The sequence below is a fragment of the Salmo salar genome, chromosome ssa19 (assembly GCF_905237065.1).
Source record: "Salmo salar chromosome ssa19, Ssal_v3.1, whole genome shotgun sequence".
NCBI classification, from domain to species: Eukaryota; Metazoa; Chordata; class Actinopteri; order Salmoniformes; family Salmonidae; genus Salmo; species Salmo salar.
This window is the reverse complement of record NC_059460.1, coordinates 4,998,357-5,016,699: the sequence shown is the minus strand read 5'-3', so window position 1 is coordinate 5,016,699 and position 18,343 is coordinate 4,998,357. Positions and strand designations below refer to the sequence as shown.

Genomic DNA, 18,343 nt, shown 5'->3' with positions numbered 1-18,343 from the left:
AGTTTTAATGACTCCAACCTAAGTGTATTTAACCTTCCGACTTCATCTGTGTGTACACATGCGATTGTGTGCAAAACAATGACTCAATGTGTTTTTTGACTGTAAAATAACTCCAGATGTTTTTCTCAGGAACAATATACAATAGACTTGAGGGAAGCAGTGGGAAAGAGAGAAGGGGGAGAGAGAGAAGTGGGAAGGAGGGGGGTATTGTGTGAAACAAAATTACAATATTTCCTCACTGGAGATTAAACGATAACCCCTAATAATATTGTTTTCCTTGAAGACTGAGTTATACTATGACATGACTAATTCTTTAATTCATCTGATTATAACTGAACTGGTCATGAGGGAGTTTTTTGGGGGGGATGAAGGACATTTCAGAAATAAACATGGTGACGGCAAATGTGACTCAAGGGAAATTATTGCAGGAAGATTGGGACGATAAAGAAAGAGAGAAGAGATGGAGTTATTTTGGGCCGTTGGGTTTCCTGCAGGTGATGGAAATGAAGTAGTATTTTAACAAAACAATCGCTCCACAGATTGCGAGTGAGGTGGGGAGAGGAGGAGGAGGATGAGGAGGAGGGAAGTGTGCAAGAAGAAGAGTGATTATAGCACAAACAAAATTATAATTAATATAAACATTCGATATGGAGCAATATGATTTTAACTTACATGTGACGTTGACTTGGATACTATATAAGAAGTGTTTATATTTAAAGTGTAGCTATTAGTAAATGCACAATAACACTGTCAAAACTATTGATTGATTATTGGAGGAGGAGTTGGCTTATTGTGAGTATAGTAACTTTTGGACACACCTCCCCTCACCCCATCTCTCCAGTTTATAAAAGGAGAGAGCAGGAGAAAATATGCTAAAGTTTGATAACTAGAATCCAGGGACCAATACAATACAAAAATAATTTCAGGATTAATGGTTTACCTAAAAAGGCATAACACTGTTTTCAGTTGTCTTAGTGGTGAGTTTTCTTTCATTTCTATACTTATTCATTCATTCAAAGTCTATTGCATTTGTATATGAATTATGAAAGTTTATCAGTACTTTAAAAGTCTATCAGTACTTATCGGTATCAAAGTTTATCTGTACATATATCCCTTTGCATGAGAATTGATAAATATATGAAAATATTGAAATATATTCCAGTGATAGCATGGATAATTATATCATTATAGGTGCAATATATTACTATGCTATGTAGTGTAATGTTATATAATACAATTGTATTGTGATTTCTATGTAATAATTATTTGATCTTCCTTATAGGCCACCACAGTATGGAGATGGCTGTACTGCTGCTTCTGACTGTTCCTGTGACAGTAGCCTCACCCTTCAGATCAACATATTGGTGATTTATTGACAGCTTCTATTACCACTACCCTCAGACTTAGCACAGGCAGCTTACGGACCACATACCACCAGGCCTGGGTCAAATAAATATGTAAAGTACTTTAAAATACTGCTTGGAAGTATTTTAGGTGCGGTTGATTTAGCTTGTAGTTTGCACTTTTGGGACTATGCAATTGGTTCCATTGTAGGCCTACTGGGCAAACTAAATCAAATACAGGTCAAGCATTTGACATAAGTATTTGACCTAGGTCTGACAACCACACCACTCAGAGATCCAGACAGTTTCTGTGGAAGTAATTACACAACAAATACAAATTACAGAAGAGAACCACCTTTCTCATCCTCAATACACCAGCCTCCACTGAACAATGGGAGAGTAGTTGATGACATCTGTATCCAAAATCACTGATTACACAGAACACCATCTACCTTCTTCCAGACAATACTGAGGCAAATAAGATACACACCCAGACACATGTTATATTCCTCAGAATATGACATCAAGCAGTAGTCAAATAATGACTATAGTATGAACTTGAAGATTGCAGCCTTTATGGTCATGATCTGTTAGCAATTATCTACTTTTGGCCCCACAGGACGCAGTCTGATACCTACCAATCAGGGGGGCACCTACAGACGTTAGAGGTAAACAGGAGGTTAGAGGTCATGTCAGAAGTCATGCAAGATCTACACCTACCAGAACTAAAGGTCATTCCACTTGTTCAAATGCAAGACATGGACGTTTTTCCATATAGGTAAGCTGCCAACAGGTGTTGTATTGTAGTCTCTGACCATGTGGCATTGTGAGAGGGGGTTAGGGCTACTTTTTTACACAATTAAAAATGTATTTAAAATGTTCAATTGGCATACTTAGGCACTCTTAATAGGCTACACACTCTGTTTTCATGGTTAGAATTTGTTTTATATAATACTCTCTTTCTCCCTTTCTTTCTCTCAGCATCAGGTTGAAACTCCGTTCGAAGCGAGCTCCTCAGCGCGGGTGTCAACTTGGCACGTGTCAACTTCACAACCTGGCCAACACATTGTACCAGATGGGCAAGACCAATGGAAAAGATGAGTCTAAAAAAGCCCACGATGCCCATGGTTATGGGAGATAGTGCCTAGAGAGAAAGGAAACGATTATGGACTATTAATGGTAGAGAGTTTGGAGCATATTCAACTTTATTATTACGTTATAACAAAGGTATTATCTCACCAATTGACTGTGCTTACCCGATGGAGCTGGTACTCATACATTCGTTAAAGTGATGCTTCGTTTAAAAATCAAAGTTTGTCAGTCCAATGTCAAGAAGAGTCCATGTTCAGCTATTTGCCTCAATCCAAAATGAATGGGAGTTAAAGAGGCTATCTTTCTCATTGATTTGTGATTGAGGCATAGCTGGATTTACATGACAGATGGCGTAGGGAATACACTCATCTCAACAAGACTACTTTTGAGGGTTGAAAATATTTTACAAACTTTCATTTCTGGGTGAACTATCCATTTATCAGTGCTCTGCACCCAGGAGGTGAATGAGATTATTGTGAAAGAATGACAAATATAATACAATGTTTTGTACAAAGGGAGATGCTTCTATAGACTATTTAAATGTATTGTAAAATAAGAAATGATTTTGGTTGTGGTTTGACTTTCCCTTATTACAGTAAATGTTATAAAATATCTGCTCAATATACTGTTTGTCAAGTCCTGCACGGGAATTGTTTATCTACAGTCTAAACTTGTTATTCATAGGTTGCATTGCTCTTCCGCATTTTCCTCCGGTCATTGGTCATGTTCCACTGCTTAGACGTTGCCAGATCTTACAACGCCCTTTAAGCGTCTACCATAGTTCAAAACGTGTACCCACAGCATTATTATAGAATATTGGACTGTTGGCTTTCATACTTTTCAAATTCTCAGCGCAGCACAAGCAATTTCTCCAGCTGTCAACACATTCAAATGAATATGATGCGTTGGATGGGAATTGTGGGGATGCGAGTGTTCGGGGTGTGCGTCTCCCGCGGCTGGTGGTCTTAGAGCCACTTTGCTATGTCATAATGGGACGCCGGACTAGCGCGTCCCATTCTTTTGCAAGGTGTCAGGCTACTTTTTTCTTCTTCTCGCCTTTCATGATTCTAAACCACACCATCACCATTGTAGGCAGTAGTCAAATATTTATAAATGTTGCGTTAGTACAAAATATACTGTAAAACATAGGTCCGCCAGTTTTCACGCAGATGTTGGAATTTATAAAAACTGAACATGACGTGAGAATGTGCTTATTTTCATGCATATTTTAGCCCATGTGTACACTGTAAACCCCTAGGCATTTTGATCTCAAATACTTCTAGTAAGTTGAGCTCAAAGTCAATGAAAAGCAATTATTACTTAAAGTGTTTGTGGTACTGACTCAAAACTAAATGAGAGGTCACATCAACTCTATTTTTTAAGTTATGATAACTTTTTCCTCGCATGCTCTACTGCAGGTAGATTTATTGGAATTGTTTTTATATCTGAGTTTTTGAATGTACGTTGAGTGAGTAATTGATTGTTATACTTCACAAAGTTAAATAACACACATTTTTCTAATCCAATCATTTCGTTAGATTCTTTGCACCCCTTACTGAAATGTGACCGACCACCTGGATTTGGTTCTATGTAACAACATTTGAAATTGTGTTTTTTACATTGGATAAAAGTAGATGCTCGGAGCTATAAAAATGATATATCATACACTACAGTTGAGGAACAATGGGAAAGGAATTTTGCATTTTAAGTTAATAAACTTGTAACCCCACTTTTGAGAAAATGGCCCTTGAACGTTTTGGTACACCTACTGGAGAGCTCTACTTTGTCTGCACCCATTCAGCATCGTTCACACCCTCTTAAGCCTTAGCCCCACCCATCTATTTATGGATTCACATGTGAGGCCATGTGCTAAACAACCAAATATTTTAAGACTAAAGGCTGGTTTATACTACGTCTATCGATATGTCTGTAGACAGTTGTCGCAGTGACCTCATGAACATTCTATTGTCGTCCTACATCAAACTTGTTGTCGTTATGAAAAAGTATAAACACAAAAACGACAGGCTACATGACAACCGCAGCCTAGTGGTCCAAAATAGCATAACTGGTGTATTTAAACACCAACAAACCCATCCGTTTAAAAATGAATTTAGAATATGTCAATCTAGAAAACCAGGCAACTAAAAGCAACTTTCTAAACAATGTTTTGGTTCGTTTCTGAATTGTTAGTTAGCTAACTAACATTAAGTTAGCTGGCTAGCCAGTTGAAATAATAACATATCATAGCTGACAACGTCTTAACATTATTACAGGAAAATAAACTCACAACAAGATCAATATTTACAAGTTAATGGCGAGCAAATTACAGAAAATAGCTTACGGTTGTGAGTGTGACATTGGCCTAAAGTTATATCCTAATTTCTGTCTCTGGTAAACAAACACTATATCAAATAAAATCTAAGTTTATTTGTCACATGTACAGGATACAGAAGGTGTAAACGGTACAGTGAAATGGTTACTTGCATAGTGGAGTCTTTTGTTTAGACATGTAGCTAGCTAGTTATCTAAACAATGAACCATAATCCCAACTCATAATGTTGCAACCATGCATTAATCTGCAGGTAACTAAATGTCACTAACTAGGTTCAATGTTAGCTAGCTAGTTAACATTAGGCTATAACTAACAATGCATATCACTTTGTGAGATACAAATAATATTACTACACAGATCATATACGTAACTTTAGCTAGCGAGCCAGCCAGTGCACTTTAACTGGCAAGGAAAATGACTTTCTGACAAAATTAGAAACACACACTACCATTCAAATCTTTGGGGTCACTTAGAAATGTACTTGTTTTAGAAAGAAAAGCAAATTTTTTTGTCCATTAAAATAACATCAAATTGATCAGAAGTACAGTGTAGACATTGTTAATGTTGTAAATGACTATTGTAGCTGGAAACGGCTGATTTTTAAAGATGTAACCCGGAGGCAGCTATTCTCTTTTTGAGTCCCGACGCATAATATTTGCAATTAAACACCAGAATTTTCTCCGTTCAGTATGTATATTTTCTCTTTTAAATCACTGCTTTCAAACAGTATCCCATGAATAGACAGCACTAAAAAAGAGCAAATAATCAGAACACTATCTGATATGTTCACCATACTCTGCTTCCACCGGGAATTCCGTTGATTTCGAAACTCTGTCAACTTCTTCGTTGCAGTGCTTCGTGATATCTTTCAAAAAAGCAGCAACAGAAAGGATTACCTACACATACTGAGCAGCTCATGTTATGAACAGAAGCGTGCTACATGGCAGACCAATCCGAAATCATCTCTAGGCATTCCCAGCCCATCCATTATCTCAGCCAATCATGACTAGCAGGAAGATTCCTGACTTTTTCCATGGCTAAACCAACGAACAATTTTATTCGTATTTACCAATGACATTCAAGGTTTTTAAGGCACATGAAAGTTAAAATGTTCCAGAAGGCATTTCTGCCCAATGATAAATACATGTTTACGTTCAAACACCTTTCCTGTGAAGTAGTGACGTGCGACATATGCCTAGTTTCCTGAAACGAGTCACAAATGGTTGTTTCAGTTTGAATGGATTAGGTAAGTCCCCTCACACTGTTCCCAACCCTGGCAGTCATTATGAATGCAGGTTGCGGGTGAATAACATGTTTAAATGTTGGATAGCCTAACTCTAGAGGGATTCCAATATGAATAACTCATCACTTTGCAAGCCAGCATAATGTCACTTGCAGGTAGGGCTGCCAAATTCTTTCACATTTTCCAGAAATCCTTTTTGGAAGATTCCTGGAAATCCTTCAACCAGGATTTAAAAAATATATTTTAAATACCCTACTTCCAGGCCTAATGTGGCCTACAAACCATGAGTTTCAGGCCACTGTATTAGGGTGAAGCTAGGCCCCCCCAAAAGGCCTTATGATACAGTATATGAAATGTATTGTCATAAAGAGCTAAATTATAATGATAACATTCACATAGAATGAAAGGACCAACGCAGGAGATGAGAAGCAGGTACAGGGAGTGAAGGATTAATAACTGACGGACATGAAACAGAACAGGAACAGTGTCTGGACAGGAACACATAACAATTAATGCTGACACAGGGAACACCACCGAGGAACAGACAGATATACAGGGGCAATCCACCACGTGAAGGAGTCCAATGAGAGCTTCTGCGCGTAATGATGATGACAGGTGCGTGTAAAGGTAGCGGAGGGGGAGCAGGAGCAGGCGTGACATAGGAACTCACTTGGTGAATGCCACAGGACTGAAAATGAACAAATTCAACTACCATGTTTATGTCCCTAACAAATACAGTCATGGGTGGGAACTCTACAATTCACTCAAAGTCAAGGCTCACTGAGAAATTATATTGGAGGCATGGTTTAGTGGGGGCATTACTCAATGTTGAAGCTGATACAACTAAAATCTGGACCCCCTACAGTGTCACAGTGACTCTATCAGTTTGAGTAATGACTACAAAATCAGTAACTGTACTCAGATATAGGAAAATTCCACCCCAAAACTATATTTTGGTATTTGTTTCCTTAGTCCATTGTTATATAGTGCAAAAATGTTTTACATGTCAGCAATCAAGTTGTATAACTTTCAAAATACAGAAATACAGCAGGTATGATGGGGGGGCATCCTGCAGTGTGTGTGACGTTTGGCATGGCGTTCTTTTATGTTTTTAATTTGTACACTTAGTTTACAAACAATCTGCCAACCATGGATTCACAGTGGTGGGGTGTTGGACTGATCTTGCTGATCGTGTACATACCCACTACAAGCGGACTAAATTCTGAAACCGCTGCTGGCAGCGGAATCCAATACAGCAGAGAGTACTTACTACAATGCAACTCAAACAAAAACACGATGGATATCCCAATGGACCATCTAATACCTGATTGTCTGTGAGTGGATTACAAACCCAGATGCAAACATGGAAAACGCGGGGGAATCAGACAAAGACTTAAAAAATTCAACAACAAAATTCTCTTACCCACCACCTTGCTGATTAATGCCAGGTCACTGACGGGGAAAGCGGATGAGCTGTCAGCGAATCTGCGCTTCCTACACGAGTATTGGGAGGCCTGTTTGCTGGCATTTACTGAGACTTGGCTGGATGACAGAGTCCCGGACAGAGAAGTGGAGCTGACCGGCTTCACTCTTCACCCACAATCCACCCCTACATTCTGGCACAGAGACTCATTCGGGACTTCTCCTTAGATGGGGGACTGGTTTTGTGGCTGTTGGACTTCCTGAGCCAACGCTCACAGCGAGTCAAAATAGGTCCCTACGTGTCGGACATACTCAGTACCAACACAGGCTCTCCTCAGGGATGTGTTTTGTCCCCATTCCGGTACATCTTGTACACTAATAGTTGTACTAGTTCCCATCCTGACAGACACCTCGTTAGTTCGCTGATGACACTGCCTTGACTTCAGGAAGTGTACAACACCTACATCTGTAACATCTATCAGAGGTCAGAATATAGAGATTGTAGAGGAATACAATTACCTGGGTGTCCTCTTGGACAATAAGCTTCAGTGGAGTAAATGTACAGACCTGATCTACAAAAAGAGCCAACAGAGACTGTACTTTCTCAAAAAGCTGGGATCATTTAATGTAGACTGTACTATACTGACTCTGTTTTACAAATCTTTCATGAGAGTATTGGAAGTTTTTGTATTGTTTGTTGGTTTGGCAATGCCAAACCAATGCCAAACCAACCAGTTGAGAATAATTTTATGGGTCTTTGGACACCAATGTTATACTGGACTGTCAGTAGTTGACTAACTGTAGCCCGTCTGCTGCTCTGCACAATTCGTGTCAGCCTCCTTTGTCCTCTTTCATCAATGACCCGTTTTTGACCAATGACCTGAAGTTGGCTGGATGTCCTTTGGGTGGTGGACCATTCTTGATACACACGGGAAAATGTTGAGCTTAAAAAACCCAGCAGCGTTGCAGTTCTTGACACACTCAAACTGGTGCGCCTGGCACCTTTTAACATACCCCATTCAAAGGCACCTAACATTTTGTCTTGCCCATTTACCCATGGCACACATACACAATCGATGTGACAAGGCTTGAAAGTCCTTCTTTAACCTGTCTCCTCCCCTTCATCTACACTGATTTGAAGTGAAATGAACAAGTGCCATCATAAGGGATAATAGCTTTCACCTGGATTCACCTGGTCAGTCTATGTCATGGAAAGAGCAGGTGTTCCTAATGTTTTGTATATGCAGTGTATGTACAGTACCAGTCAAAAGTTTGGACACACCTACTCAGTCAAGGGTTTTTCTTTATTTGTACTATTTTCTACATTGTAGAATAATAGTGCAGACATCAAAACCATGAAATAACACATGGAATCATGTGGTAATCAAAAAAGTGTTAAACAAATTAAAATATATTTAAATTTTGAGATTCTTCAAAGTAGCCACCCTTTGCCTTGATGACAGCTTTGCCCAATCTTGTCATTCTCTCAACCAGCTTCATGGGGTAGTCACCTGGAAAGCATTTCAGTTAACAGGTGTGCCTTGTTAAAAGTTAATTTGTGGAATTTCTTTCCTCCTTAACGCGTTTGAGCCACTCAATCGTGTTGTGACAAGGTAGGAGTTGTATACAGAAGATAGCACTATTTGGTAAAAGACCAAGTCCATATGGCATGAACATAACAAATAACCAAAGAGAAACGACAGTCCGTCATTACTTTAAGACATGAAGGTCAGTCAATCAGGCAGTTGCAAAAGCATCAAGCGCTATGATGAAACTGGCTCTCATGAGGACTGCCACTGGAAAGGAAGACCCAGAGTTACCTGAGCTGCAGAGGAAAAGTTTATTAGAGTTACCAGCCTCAGAAATTGCAGCCCAAATAAATGCTTAAAAGAGTTCAAGTAACAGACACATCTCAACAACAACTCTTCAGAGGAAACTGTGTGAATCAGACCTTCATGGTTGAATTGCTGCAAAGAAACCACCACTAAAGGACACCAATGAGAAGAAGATACTTGCTTGGGCCAAGAAACACAAGCAATGGACATTAGACCGGTGGAAATCTGTCCTTTGGTCCGATGAATCCAAATCTGAAATTCTTGGTTCCAGGTTCCAACTGCCATGTCTTTGTGAGACGCAGAGTAGGTGAAGGGATGATCTCCGAATGTGTGGTTCCCACCGTGAAGCATGGAGGAGGTGGTGTGATGGTGTGGAGGTGCTTTGCTGGTGACATTGTCTGTGATTTACAGTTGAAGTCGAAAGTTTACATACACTTAGGTTGGAGTCATTAAATCTCGTTTTTCAACCACTCCACAAATTTCTTGTTAACAAACTATAGTTTCGGCAAGTCGGTTAAGACATTTACTTTGTGCATGACACAAGTCATTTGTGTAATTGTTTACAGATTAATTCACTTATAATTCACTGTATCACAATTCCAGTGGGTCAGAAGTTTACATACACTAAAATGACTGTGCCTTTAAACAGTGTGGAAAATTCCAGAAAATTATGTCAAGGTATTAGAAGCTTCTGATAAGCTAATTGACATCATTTGAGTCAATTGGAGGTGTACCTGTGGATGTATTTCAAGGCCTACCTTCAAACTCAGTGCCTCTTTGCTTGACATCATGGGAAAATCAAAAGAAATCAGCCAAGACTTCAGAAAAAAATTGTAGACCTCCACAAGTCTGGTTCATCCTTGGGAGCAATTTCCAAACGGCTGAAGGTAACACGTTCATCTGTACAAGCAATATTACTCAAGTATAAACACCATTGGACCACACAGCCATCATACCGCTCAGGAAGGAGATGCGTTCTGTCTCCTAGAGATGACTGTACTTTATTGCGAAAAGTGCAAATCAGTCCCAGAACAACAGCAAAGGAACTTCTGAAGAAGCTGGAGGAAACCGGTGCAAAAGTCTCTATATCCACAGTAAATCGAGTCCTATATCGACATAACCTGAAAGGCCGATCAGCAAGGAAGAAGCCACTGCTCCAAAACCGCGATTAGAAAGCCAGACTACGGTTTGCAAGTGCACATGGGGACAAAGATTGTACTTTTTGGAGAAATGTCCTCTCTTTTGATGAAACAAAATGGAACTGTTTGGCCATAATGACCATCATTATGTTTGGAGGGAAAAGGCGGAGGCTTGCAAGCCGAAGAACACCATCCCCCCTGTGAAGCACGGCGGTGGCAGCATCATGTTGTGGGAGTGCTTTGCTGCAGGAGGGACTGGTGCACTTCACAAAATAGATGGCATCATGAATAGGAAAATTATGTGACTATATTGGACATCAGTCAGGAAGTTAAAGCTTGTTTGTAGATGGGTCTTTCAAATGGACAATGACCCCAAGCATACTTCCAAAGTTGTGACAAAATGGCTTAAGGACAACAAGGTCAAGTTATTGGAGTGGCCATCACAAAGCCCTGACCTCAATCCCATAGAAGATTTGTGGGCAGAACTGAAAACCGTGTGCGAGCAAGGAGGCCTAAAAACCTAACTCGGTTACACCTATTCAGGAGGAATAGGCCAAAATTCACCCAACTTATTGTTAAAGGCAATGCTAACAAATACCTATTGAGTGTATGTAAACTTCTGACCCACTGGGAATGTGATGAAAGAAATAAAAGGTGAAATAAATCATTCTCTCTACTATTATTCTGACATTTCACATTCTTAAAGAAAAGTGGTGATCCTAACTGATCTAAGACAGGGAATTATTACTAGGATTAAATGTCAGGAATTGTGAAAAACGGAGTTTAAATGTATTTGGCTAAGGTGTATGTAAACTTCCGACTTCAACTGTATTTAGAATTCAAGGCACACTTAACCAGCATGGCTACCACAGCATTTGCGCTTAGTGGGACTATCACTTATTTTTCAACAGGACAATGACCCAAAACACACCTCCAGGCTGTGTAAGGGCTATTTGACCAAGAAGGAGAGTGATGGAGTGCTGCATCAGATGACCTGGCCTCCACAATTACCTGACCTCAACCCAATTAATATGGTTTGGATTGAGTTGGTCCGCAGAGTGAAGGAAAAGCAGCCAACAAGTGCTCAGCATATGTGGGAACTCCTTCAAGACTGTTAGAAAAGCATTCCAGGTGAAGCTGGTTGAGAGAATGCAAAGAGTGTGCAAAGCTGTCATAAAGGCAAAGGGTGACTACTTTGAAGAAACTCAAATATAAAATATATTTTCATTTGTTTAACACTTTTTTGGTTACTACATGATTCCATATGTGTTATTTCATAGTTTTGCTGTCTTCAATATTATTCTACAATGTAGAAAATAGTACAAATAAAGAAAAACCCTTGAATGAGTAGGTGTCCAAACTTTTATATATATATAATTCAAGATGGCGTAGCAGTCAGACGTCTTTGTCTTGTCGTGTCCCGTTTACATATCTTTTTTGTTGTTGTATATATTAAGTATATATTTGTAATATTTTTAACCTCAATTTCAACATACTCTCCTGCAACCCGCCTCACCCAACGTGGTATGGATCTGCTATTTTCTATACTTTAGTGCCGGAACCCCGAACAGAAGCTAGCCATCTAACTAGCTACTAGCTAGTAGTCAGTTAACCACTGCTAGCGGTCATCAGCTAACCTCAGCCCGGTCAACTCCTGCCAGTCTGCACAGCACGATTCAACCCAGAGCATATCGGACTGCTTTTTCTCTACCACATCCCCACATCTCCGGATTCCTACTGCAAGTTCTGAACCTTTTCACCTGGATCATCGCAGCTAGCTAGCTGCTATCCGAGTGGCTACTCCTGGCTAATGTCTCTGTCCCGAAGCAAGCACCAGTTAGCCTGGAGCTAGCCTAGTACTAGGCTCATCTCCCAGCTATCTGAAGAGGTCCATCAGCCACTCCTTGGGCTACAATACCTATTTTGCCAATTGGCCTGGACCCCTTTTACTGCCGACACGGAGCCCCGCCGATCCATCATGACTGGTCTACCGACGTAATCCACCTAAGGGGGTTTCAACAGGCTCCTCCGTCGCGATGTCCCCTGAAGGCCCATCTGCTAGCCGCGGCCCGCTAGCTGTCTAGAACATATCGGACAGTTTTTTTTCTCTACCACATCTCCACATCTCCGGATTCCTACCGCAACCTTATCCTACTCCTCCTCTGTTCCTCTGGTGATGTAGAGGTTAATCCAGGCCCTGCAGCGCCTAGCTCCACTCCCATTTCCCAAGCGCTCTCATTTGTTGACTTCTTTGTGAGACACCCACACCGTGTCTCACAAAGACAAGTGGTTGGAACAAAAAATCTCCAATTTCGACTCCATACTAAAGGACAAATTTCCACCGGTCTAATGTCAATTGCTCATGTTTATTGGCCCAAGCAAGTCTCTTCTTATTATTGGTGTCCTTTAGTAGTGGTTTCTTTGCAGAAATTCAACCATGAAGACCTGATTCACATAGTCTCCTCTGAACAGCTAATATTGAGATGTGTCTGAGGCTGGTGCTCTGGGTCTTCCATTCCTGTGGCGGTCCTCATGAGAGCCAGTTTCATTATAGCTCTTAATGGTTTTTGCGACTGCACTTGAAGAAACTGTCAAAGTTCTTGAAATGTTCCCTATTGACTGACCTTCCTTTATGTCTTAAAGTAATGATGGACTGTCATTTCTCTTGGCTTATTTGAGCTGTTCTTGGTCTTTTACCAAATAGAGCTATCATCAGTATACCCCCCTACCTTGTCACAACACAACTGATTTGCTCAAACACATGAAGAAGGAAATAAATTCCACAAATAAACTTTTAAGAAGGCACACCTGTTACTTGAAATGCATTCCAGGTGACTACCTCATCAAGCTGTTTGAGAGAATGCCAAGAGTTTGCAAAGCTGTCCTACATGATTCCATATGTGTTATTTCATATGTTGATGTCTTCAATTTTATTCTACAATGTAGAAAATAGTACAAATAAAGAAAAAACCCTTGAATGAGTAAGTGTCCTAAAACCTTTGACCGGTAGTGTACATATGGGATGAGTAATGCAAGATATGTAAACATTATTAAAGTGGCATTATTAAAGTGACTAGTGATCCATTTATTAACTTCATTAGCACACTGGTTATTGTTCGGAATTTGACTGACGTGCCCAAAGAAAACTGCCTGTTACTCAGGCACAGAAGCTTGGATATGCATATACTTGGTAGCATTGAAGTTTCTAAAACTGTTAAAATAATGTCTGCGCGTATAACTGAACTGATATGTTAGGCGAAAACCAGAGGAAAATCCATCCAGAAAGGATTTTATTTGATGTCACAGGCCATTTCAATGCTAGCCTATGGGAAATACAAATAGATAGGACCCAGATTTCAGTTCCTATGGCTTCCACTAGATGTCAAGTCTTTAGAAAGGGTTTCAGGCTTGTTTTTTGAAAAATGAGAAAGTAGTTGTAGTTTTTCCAAGGTGTCGCTCATTAGAAATGTAGTCTTGTTGGTGCGTGAATGAGGTGCGCGCTCTTTGTTATTTATCTTCCCTATTGAACATACTATTCTCCGTCTTAAATATGATTATTTATTTAGATATTAGAGTACCTGGGGATTAATTAGAAACATCGTTTGACTTGTTTGGATGAACTTTACCGGTAACATTTTGGATTCGTTTGTATGCATGTTGAATGAGTGGATTACTGAGATCATTGGCACCAACTAAACTGACTTTTTTGGATATAAAGAAGGACTTTATCAAACAAAACGACCATTCATTGTGTAGCTGGGACCCTTGGGATTGCAAACAGAGGAATATCTTCAAAGGTAAGTGATTTATTTAATCGCTATTTGTGATTTTGTGATGCCTGTGCTGGTTGAAAAAGTATTTTGATGTGGGGCGCTGTCCTCAGATAATCGCATGGTATGCTTTCGCCATAAAGCCTTTTTGAAATCTGACAACGTAGATGGATTAACAAGACGTTAAGCTTTTAAATTATGTATGGCACTTGTATTTTCATGAATGTTTAATATTACAATTTTTGTATTTTGAATTTTGCTCTCTGCAATTTCACCGGATATTGTCATAGGTCTCCCGCTAGCGGTTCATGCGCCCAAACAAGTTTTAAAGTGGCCAATGATTTCAAGTCTGTATGAAAGCAGCAGCTCTCTGTATTTGTGATGGCTGTTTAACAGTCTGATGGCCTTGAGATAGAAGCTGTTATTCAGTCTCTCGTCCCAGCTTTAATGCACCTGTACTGACCTCGCCTTCTGGATGCAGCCCGACAGGATGCTCTCAGGCTGCAGCACCGCCTGGTACGGCAACTGCACCACCCACAACCGCAAGGCTCTCCAGAGGGTGGTGCGGTCTGCACAACGCATCACCGGGGGCAAACTACCTGCCCTCCAGGACACCTACAGCACCCGATGTCACAGGAAGGTCAAAAAGTTCATCAAGGACAACAACCTTCCTGAGCCACTGCCTGTTCACCCCACTACCATCCAGAAGGCGAAGTCAGTACAGGTGCTAATAGGCTAGCATATCCATTTATGTAGCAAGCTAAAAACACAGAGTCTAATGTTAGCGAGCTAGCTGCTTCAAGGATGTCATGTTTTTCAGTGGCTATACACAGCTAGAGATGCAGGTGTCATTTGGTTGGCTAGCAAGAACTTGAACAACTGTTATCCAGTTAGCATAACTCTTGCGCTCGCAAATTCACTCTGGCTATCTTCTATGATTTCAGAGTACTCTCGTCTGAGTGTGCCAGATGGTAGAATAACTGATTCATTTATGAACGCGCAACACCCACTGAATATGACCGGTGTCAGTAAATGTATGTAAAAAAAAAAGTTATAGTTAGTCACGAACATTCTAGGTAACATGTAAACAGCCTAGCTAACCAGCACTTCTAGGGCAAGTAAAATGGTCAGAGTGAGGTGTTCTCTCATTTGTGTCTGGAAGTAGCTAGCTAGCAAGCTAGACAATTTTATCCAGTTAGCTTGGGTGTTTGGTTGCAGGCAAGCTCAGATGGACGAGTAGGCTAATATTCCCCGTCATTTATCAGTGCAATTTTGATGGCCAACTAGCTGAAAATGTTTCAGAGGGTTTGTCTAATGTTCCTTCGTTAGATTTTATCTCATCTTGCTCTGCCTGGCATTAGTTGTTGATCTTGTTGATGTTGATGGGGGTCACCTTGGGGTCATGATATGGGCTGCACCAAATGATTGATTATCTTATAATAATTGATCATGCTTATATTGTATTAATAGAAGGGGGAGGGCTATAAGACCCTCCCCCACTACATGTATAGGGTCCTGGACCACAGATTAGCAATATATGCATTATAAGTTTTAATACTGTTCCACAGTTCTTTTCTAGTCTCTGCCTCTTATAGAAACGGTCTGAGCAGATATGTGAACCATTGCAGTCAAAACAGGGTGTCTGTGAGAAAGTACCTCAAGGATAAAAGAGATACATAGACACAGACCCCTGCAGGGGAGTAAATAGAAAAGAGACAAGTCAGACATACCACTGTAAGCCACACATGAATGGAAAATGAATGCTGAGCCTTTAGAAAACACTGGACTACTGTTTTCTCCTGCAAGTTTGTATAACTGTATATGCATGGGCTTGGTCTCATGAGTAGAAGGTGTTGACGTAGGCAGTTACACAACTAGGGGTCGACTGCAAGTATATTAAAGCAACTTTTACCTTTTTTATTTTGCAGAACTTACTCTGAAACATACGTGCTATGTTTCTGTTGTCAACTTCTGCTTGCAATTGCATTAATAAAGGTTTGATTTATTTACTTAAAGAAGATATTGTCTGATTGCTGATTTCACCAATAAGCCAATGAGTGACAAGGAACAAGGAACCTACCCCAACAATGTGCATAACTAAGGGACAGAGAGACTACCCTGTTATGGTTGTTTGATCAATAGGACTGTAAAGCTCCTAAATGTAAGAGGACTCCCATGGTATTGACATATTGCAGAAATCCATTCAGGTGTATTTTGTGGCTTTTGGCAAAAGTGTTCTAATGACATAAAGTCACGCTGTTGCAACTGCCTGTAAACACACAGTCCAGTTCAAAGTGAATGATTGTAGGCCTGTGTGGCAAATGGCTTGATTTCATTAAGGCCTCTGGTTGGCTATGGTGCAACGGGTTGCATCGACTCCGGTCCTGAACAAGACATCATTTTTTATTAGGTTGTATGTACTGCAGTGTCTATTAATTGTCCAAACAAACAGCTGCTTTCCCACTCTATATTGCTATAGAATTTTCACAAATGCCTTAGTATACATAATTCACAAACATTCTAAGAATTTATGAAAATGTGAAAATCACCGTATTGAAGTGTAATATTCTTCCTGGGGGTGTATATGAACACATTTTGTTAAGATTTCATGTTGCAAAAATGCTGTCAGCTGTCAGGATATTTTTTTGCCTACCAAGGCCTAGTCTACCAAGAGTCCTTAAAAAGACAGAACATAGAGAAAAATTATATAAATAAAAATGTATAATAGAAAGTATGTTTATTTACATTGTTTTGTCATACCATTGAAAAAGCAGTTGAGTACCATAGAAACAGGTGGAGGTGGAAAATAATGTTTTGACAATAGGAGAGGAGTACTGATTTCTTATTATAACTTCGTTTCTGCAAGATAATGGGTGCTCAAATCCTCCATATCTCCAATCTCTACAAGATAAAAGGTGACATTGACATTACTGATTATTTATGAAAAAATTCAACAGAGAAGTTACCCAATTTAAAACACACATTCAAGCCATAGACACTCGTTGAATGTACAACACCCAATTATTCAACAATGAGAGAGTTCACCTTTCAGACGTAAGTAAGTAATGAAGTCCAGAAAAGCTTGAACGTAGGCGTCATCGATGACAGACTCTAGAACATGCAATTTCAATGTAAAAAATCACAACAGTAACATCAAATAGTAGCCCATGTTTGTCGATGTGGTAATATTATTAAATTAATCTAATAGGAAATATTGTAAGTATGAGCTGTTGGCTTACAAACACTTGGAAACATGGGAGACTCACTGTATTCACTGTTTTGGAATGGTTTCACATCATCTTCCCAAACACTCCTTTTGCCCAGTAGGGGTCTATGTCTCACAGTCAGCGTTCGTTGTGCATCTGAGTAAGGAGAAGGACAGACATGGTCTGACTGGTTCAAACAGGTTTTCCTCTGCCCCGTTTCCATGGACCTGTTTGAACGTTCTCCTAGAAATATCCTGCACAACCATTAGCTCCACAGGAGAAGGGTTAGCCATCCCTTTATGAATATATTGTTTCTTTATTCAGTCACAAGGTAACAAGACAAAGGATATACACACATCCTCTTCAACATACACGAACATACATCACTCACATATAACACCCACAAAGCCTATCAACATATTATTTGATCTACCATTATCCCACCCCACTATTGTTGGCCATCACTGATCTACAGCATAGTTTTCGTATTAAGCATTAGCATAGGTGCGTAAAAGGTTTCACCTGTGCTATTGCTTAATATGAAAACGATGCTGTAGATTAGTGTATTATGTTCTAAAATGTACTTGGAGTACAGATGAGGGTAACTCACATGGCCCAAGGAGGTATCCTGCACTATTCAGTGTCCAACCTCTCTTTTCTGAACCCTAATAAAAAATGAATTAACACAATGATGGAATATCAACAACATTCTGAATATTGATGGGAGTTAAAATCTTTAAATTAATGAAATATCTTTAAGCAAACAAGCAACATTCGTAATCTACTTTTAATTTCACAATTTAAAAGAATTTAAGTTTTCACTCATGATCATGATGTATATATATTTTTATTTGAAACAAATGTAGGTGGCAAAATAGAATTTAACTTTAGCAATAACTCCATAGATTTGCTCTTACCATTAATGCCATTCCACTGGATTCAGACAGTTGTCCAAAGAGGA

General features: G+C 39.7%; 1 protein-coding gene across 1 annotated transcript; it reads left to right on the top strand.

The window, feature by feature from the left end:
- Positions 1-830: 830 nt before the first annotated feature.
- On the top strand, positions 831-4,171 carry LOC106578347 (uncharacterized). The gene is made up of 4 exons (XM_014157047.2): positions 831-977; positions 1,283-1,364; positions 1,963-2,121; positions 2,325-4,171. Exons 1-4 carry the CDS (start codon positions 932-934, stop codon positions 2,482-2,484), a joined length of 447 nt encoding a protein of 148 aa, XP_014012522.2. The 5' UTR covers positions 831-931; the 3' UTR covers positions 2,485-4,171.
- Positions 4,172-18,343: the final 14,172 nt, after the last annotated feature.

Excerpts from the sequence above, each read along its gene's own strand:
- LOC106578347 (XM_014157047.2), top strand. The coding sequence starts at position 932 with ATGGTTTACCTAAAAAGGCATAACACTGTTTTCAGTTGTCTTAGTG. Across the intron at positions 978-1,282 it reads TGTTTTCAGTTGTCTTAGTG|GCCACCACAGTATGGAGATG; the intron begins GTGAGTTTTCTT and ends TCTTCCTTATAG. Across the intron at positions 1,365-1,962 it reads CCCTTCAGATCAACATATTG|GACGCAGTCTGATACCTACC; the intron begins GTGATTTATTGA and ends TTGGCCCCACAG.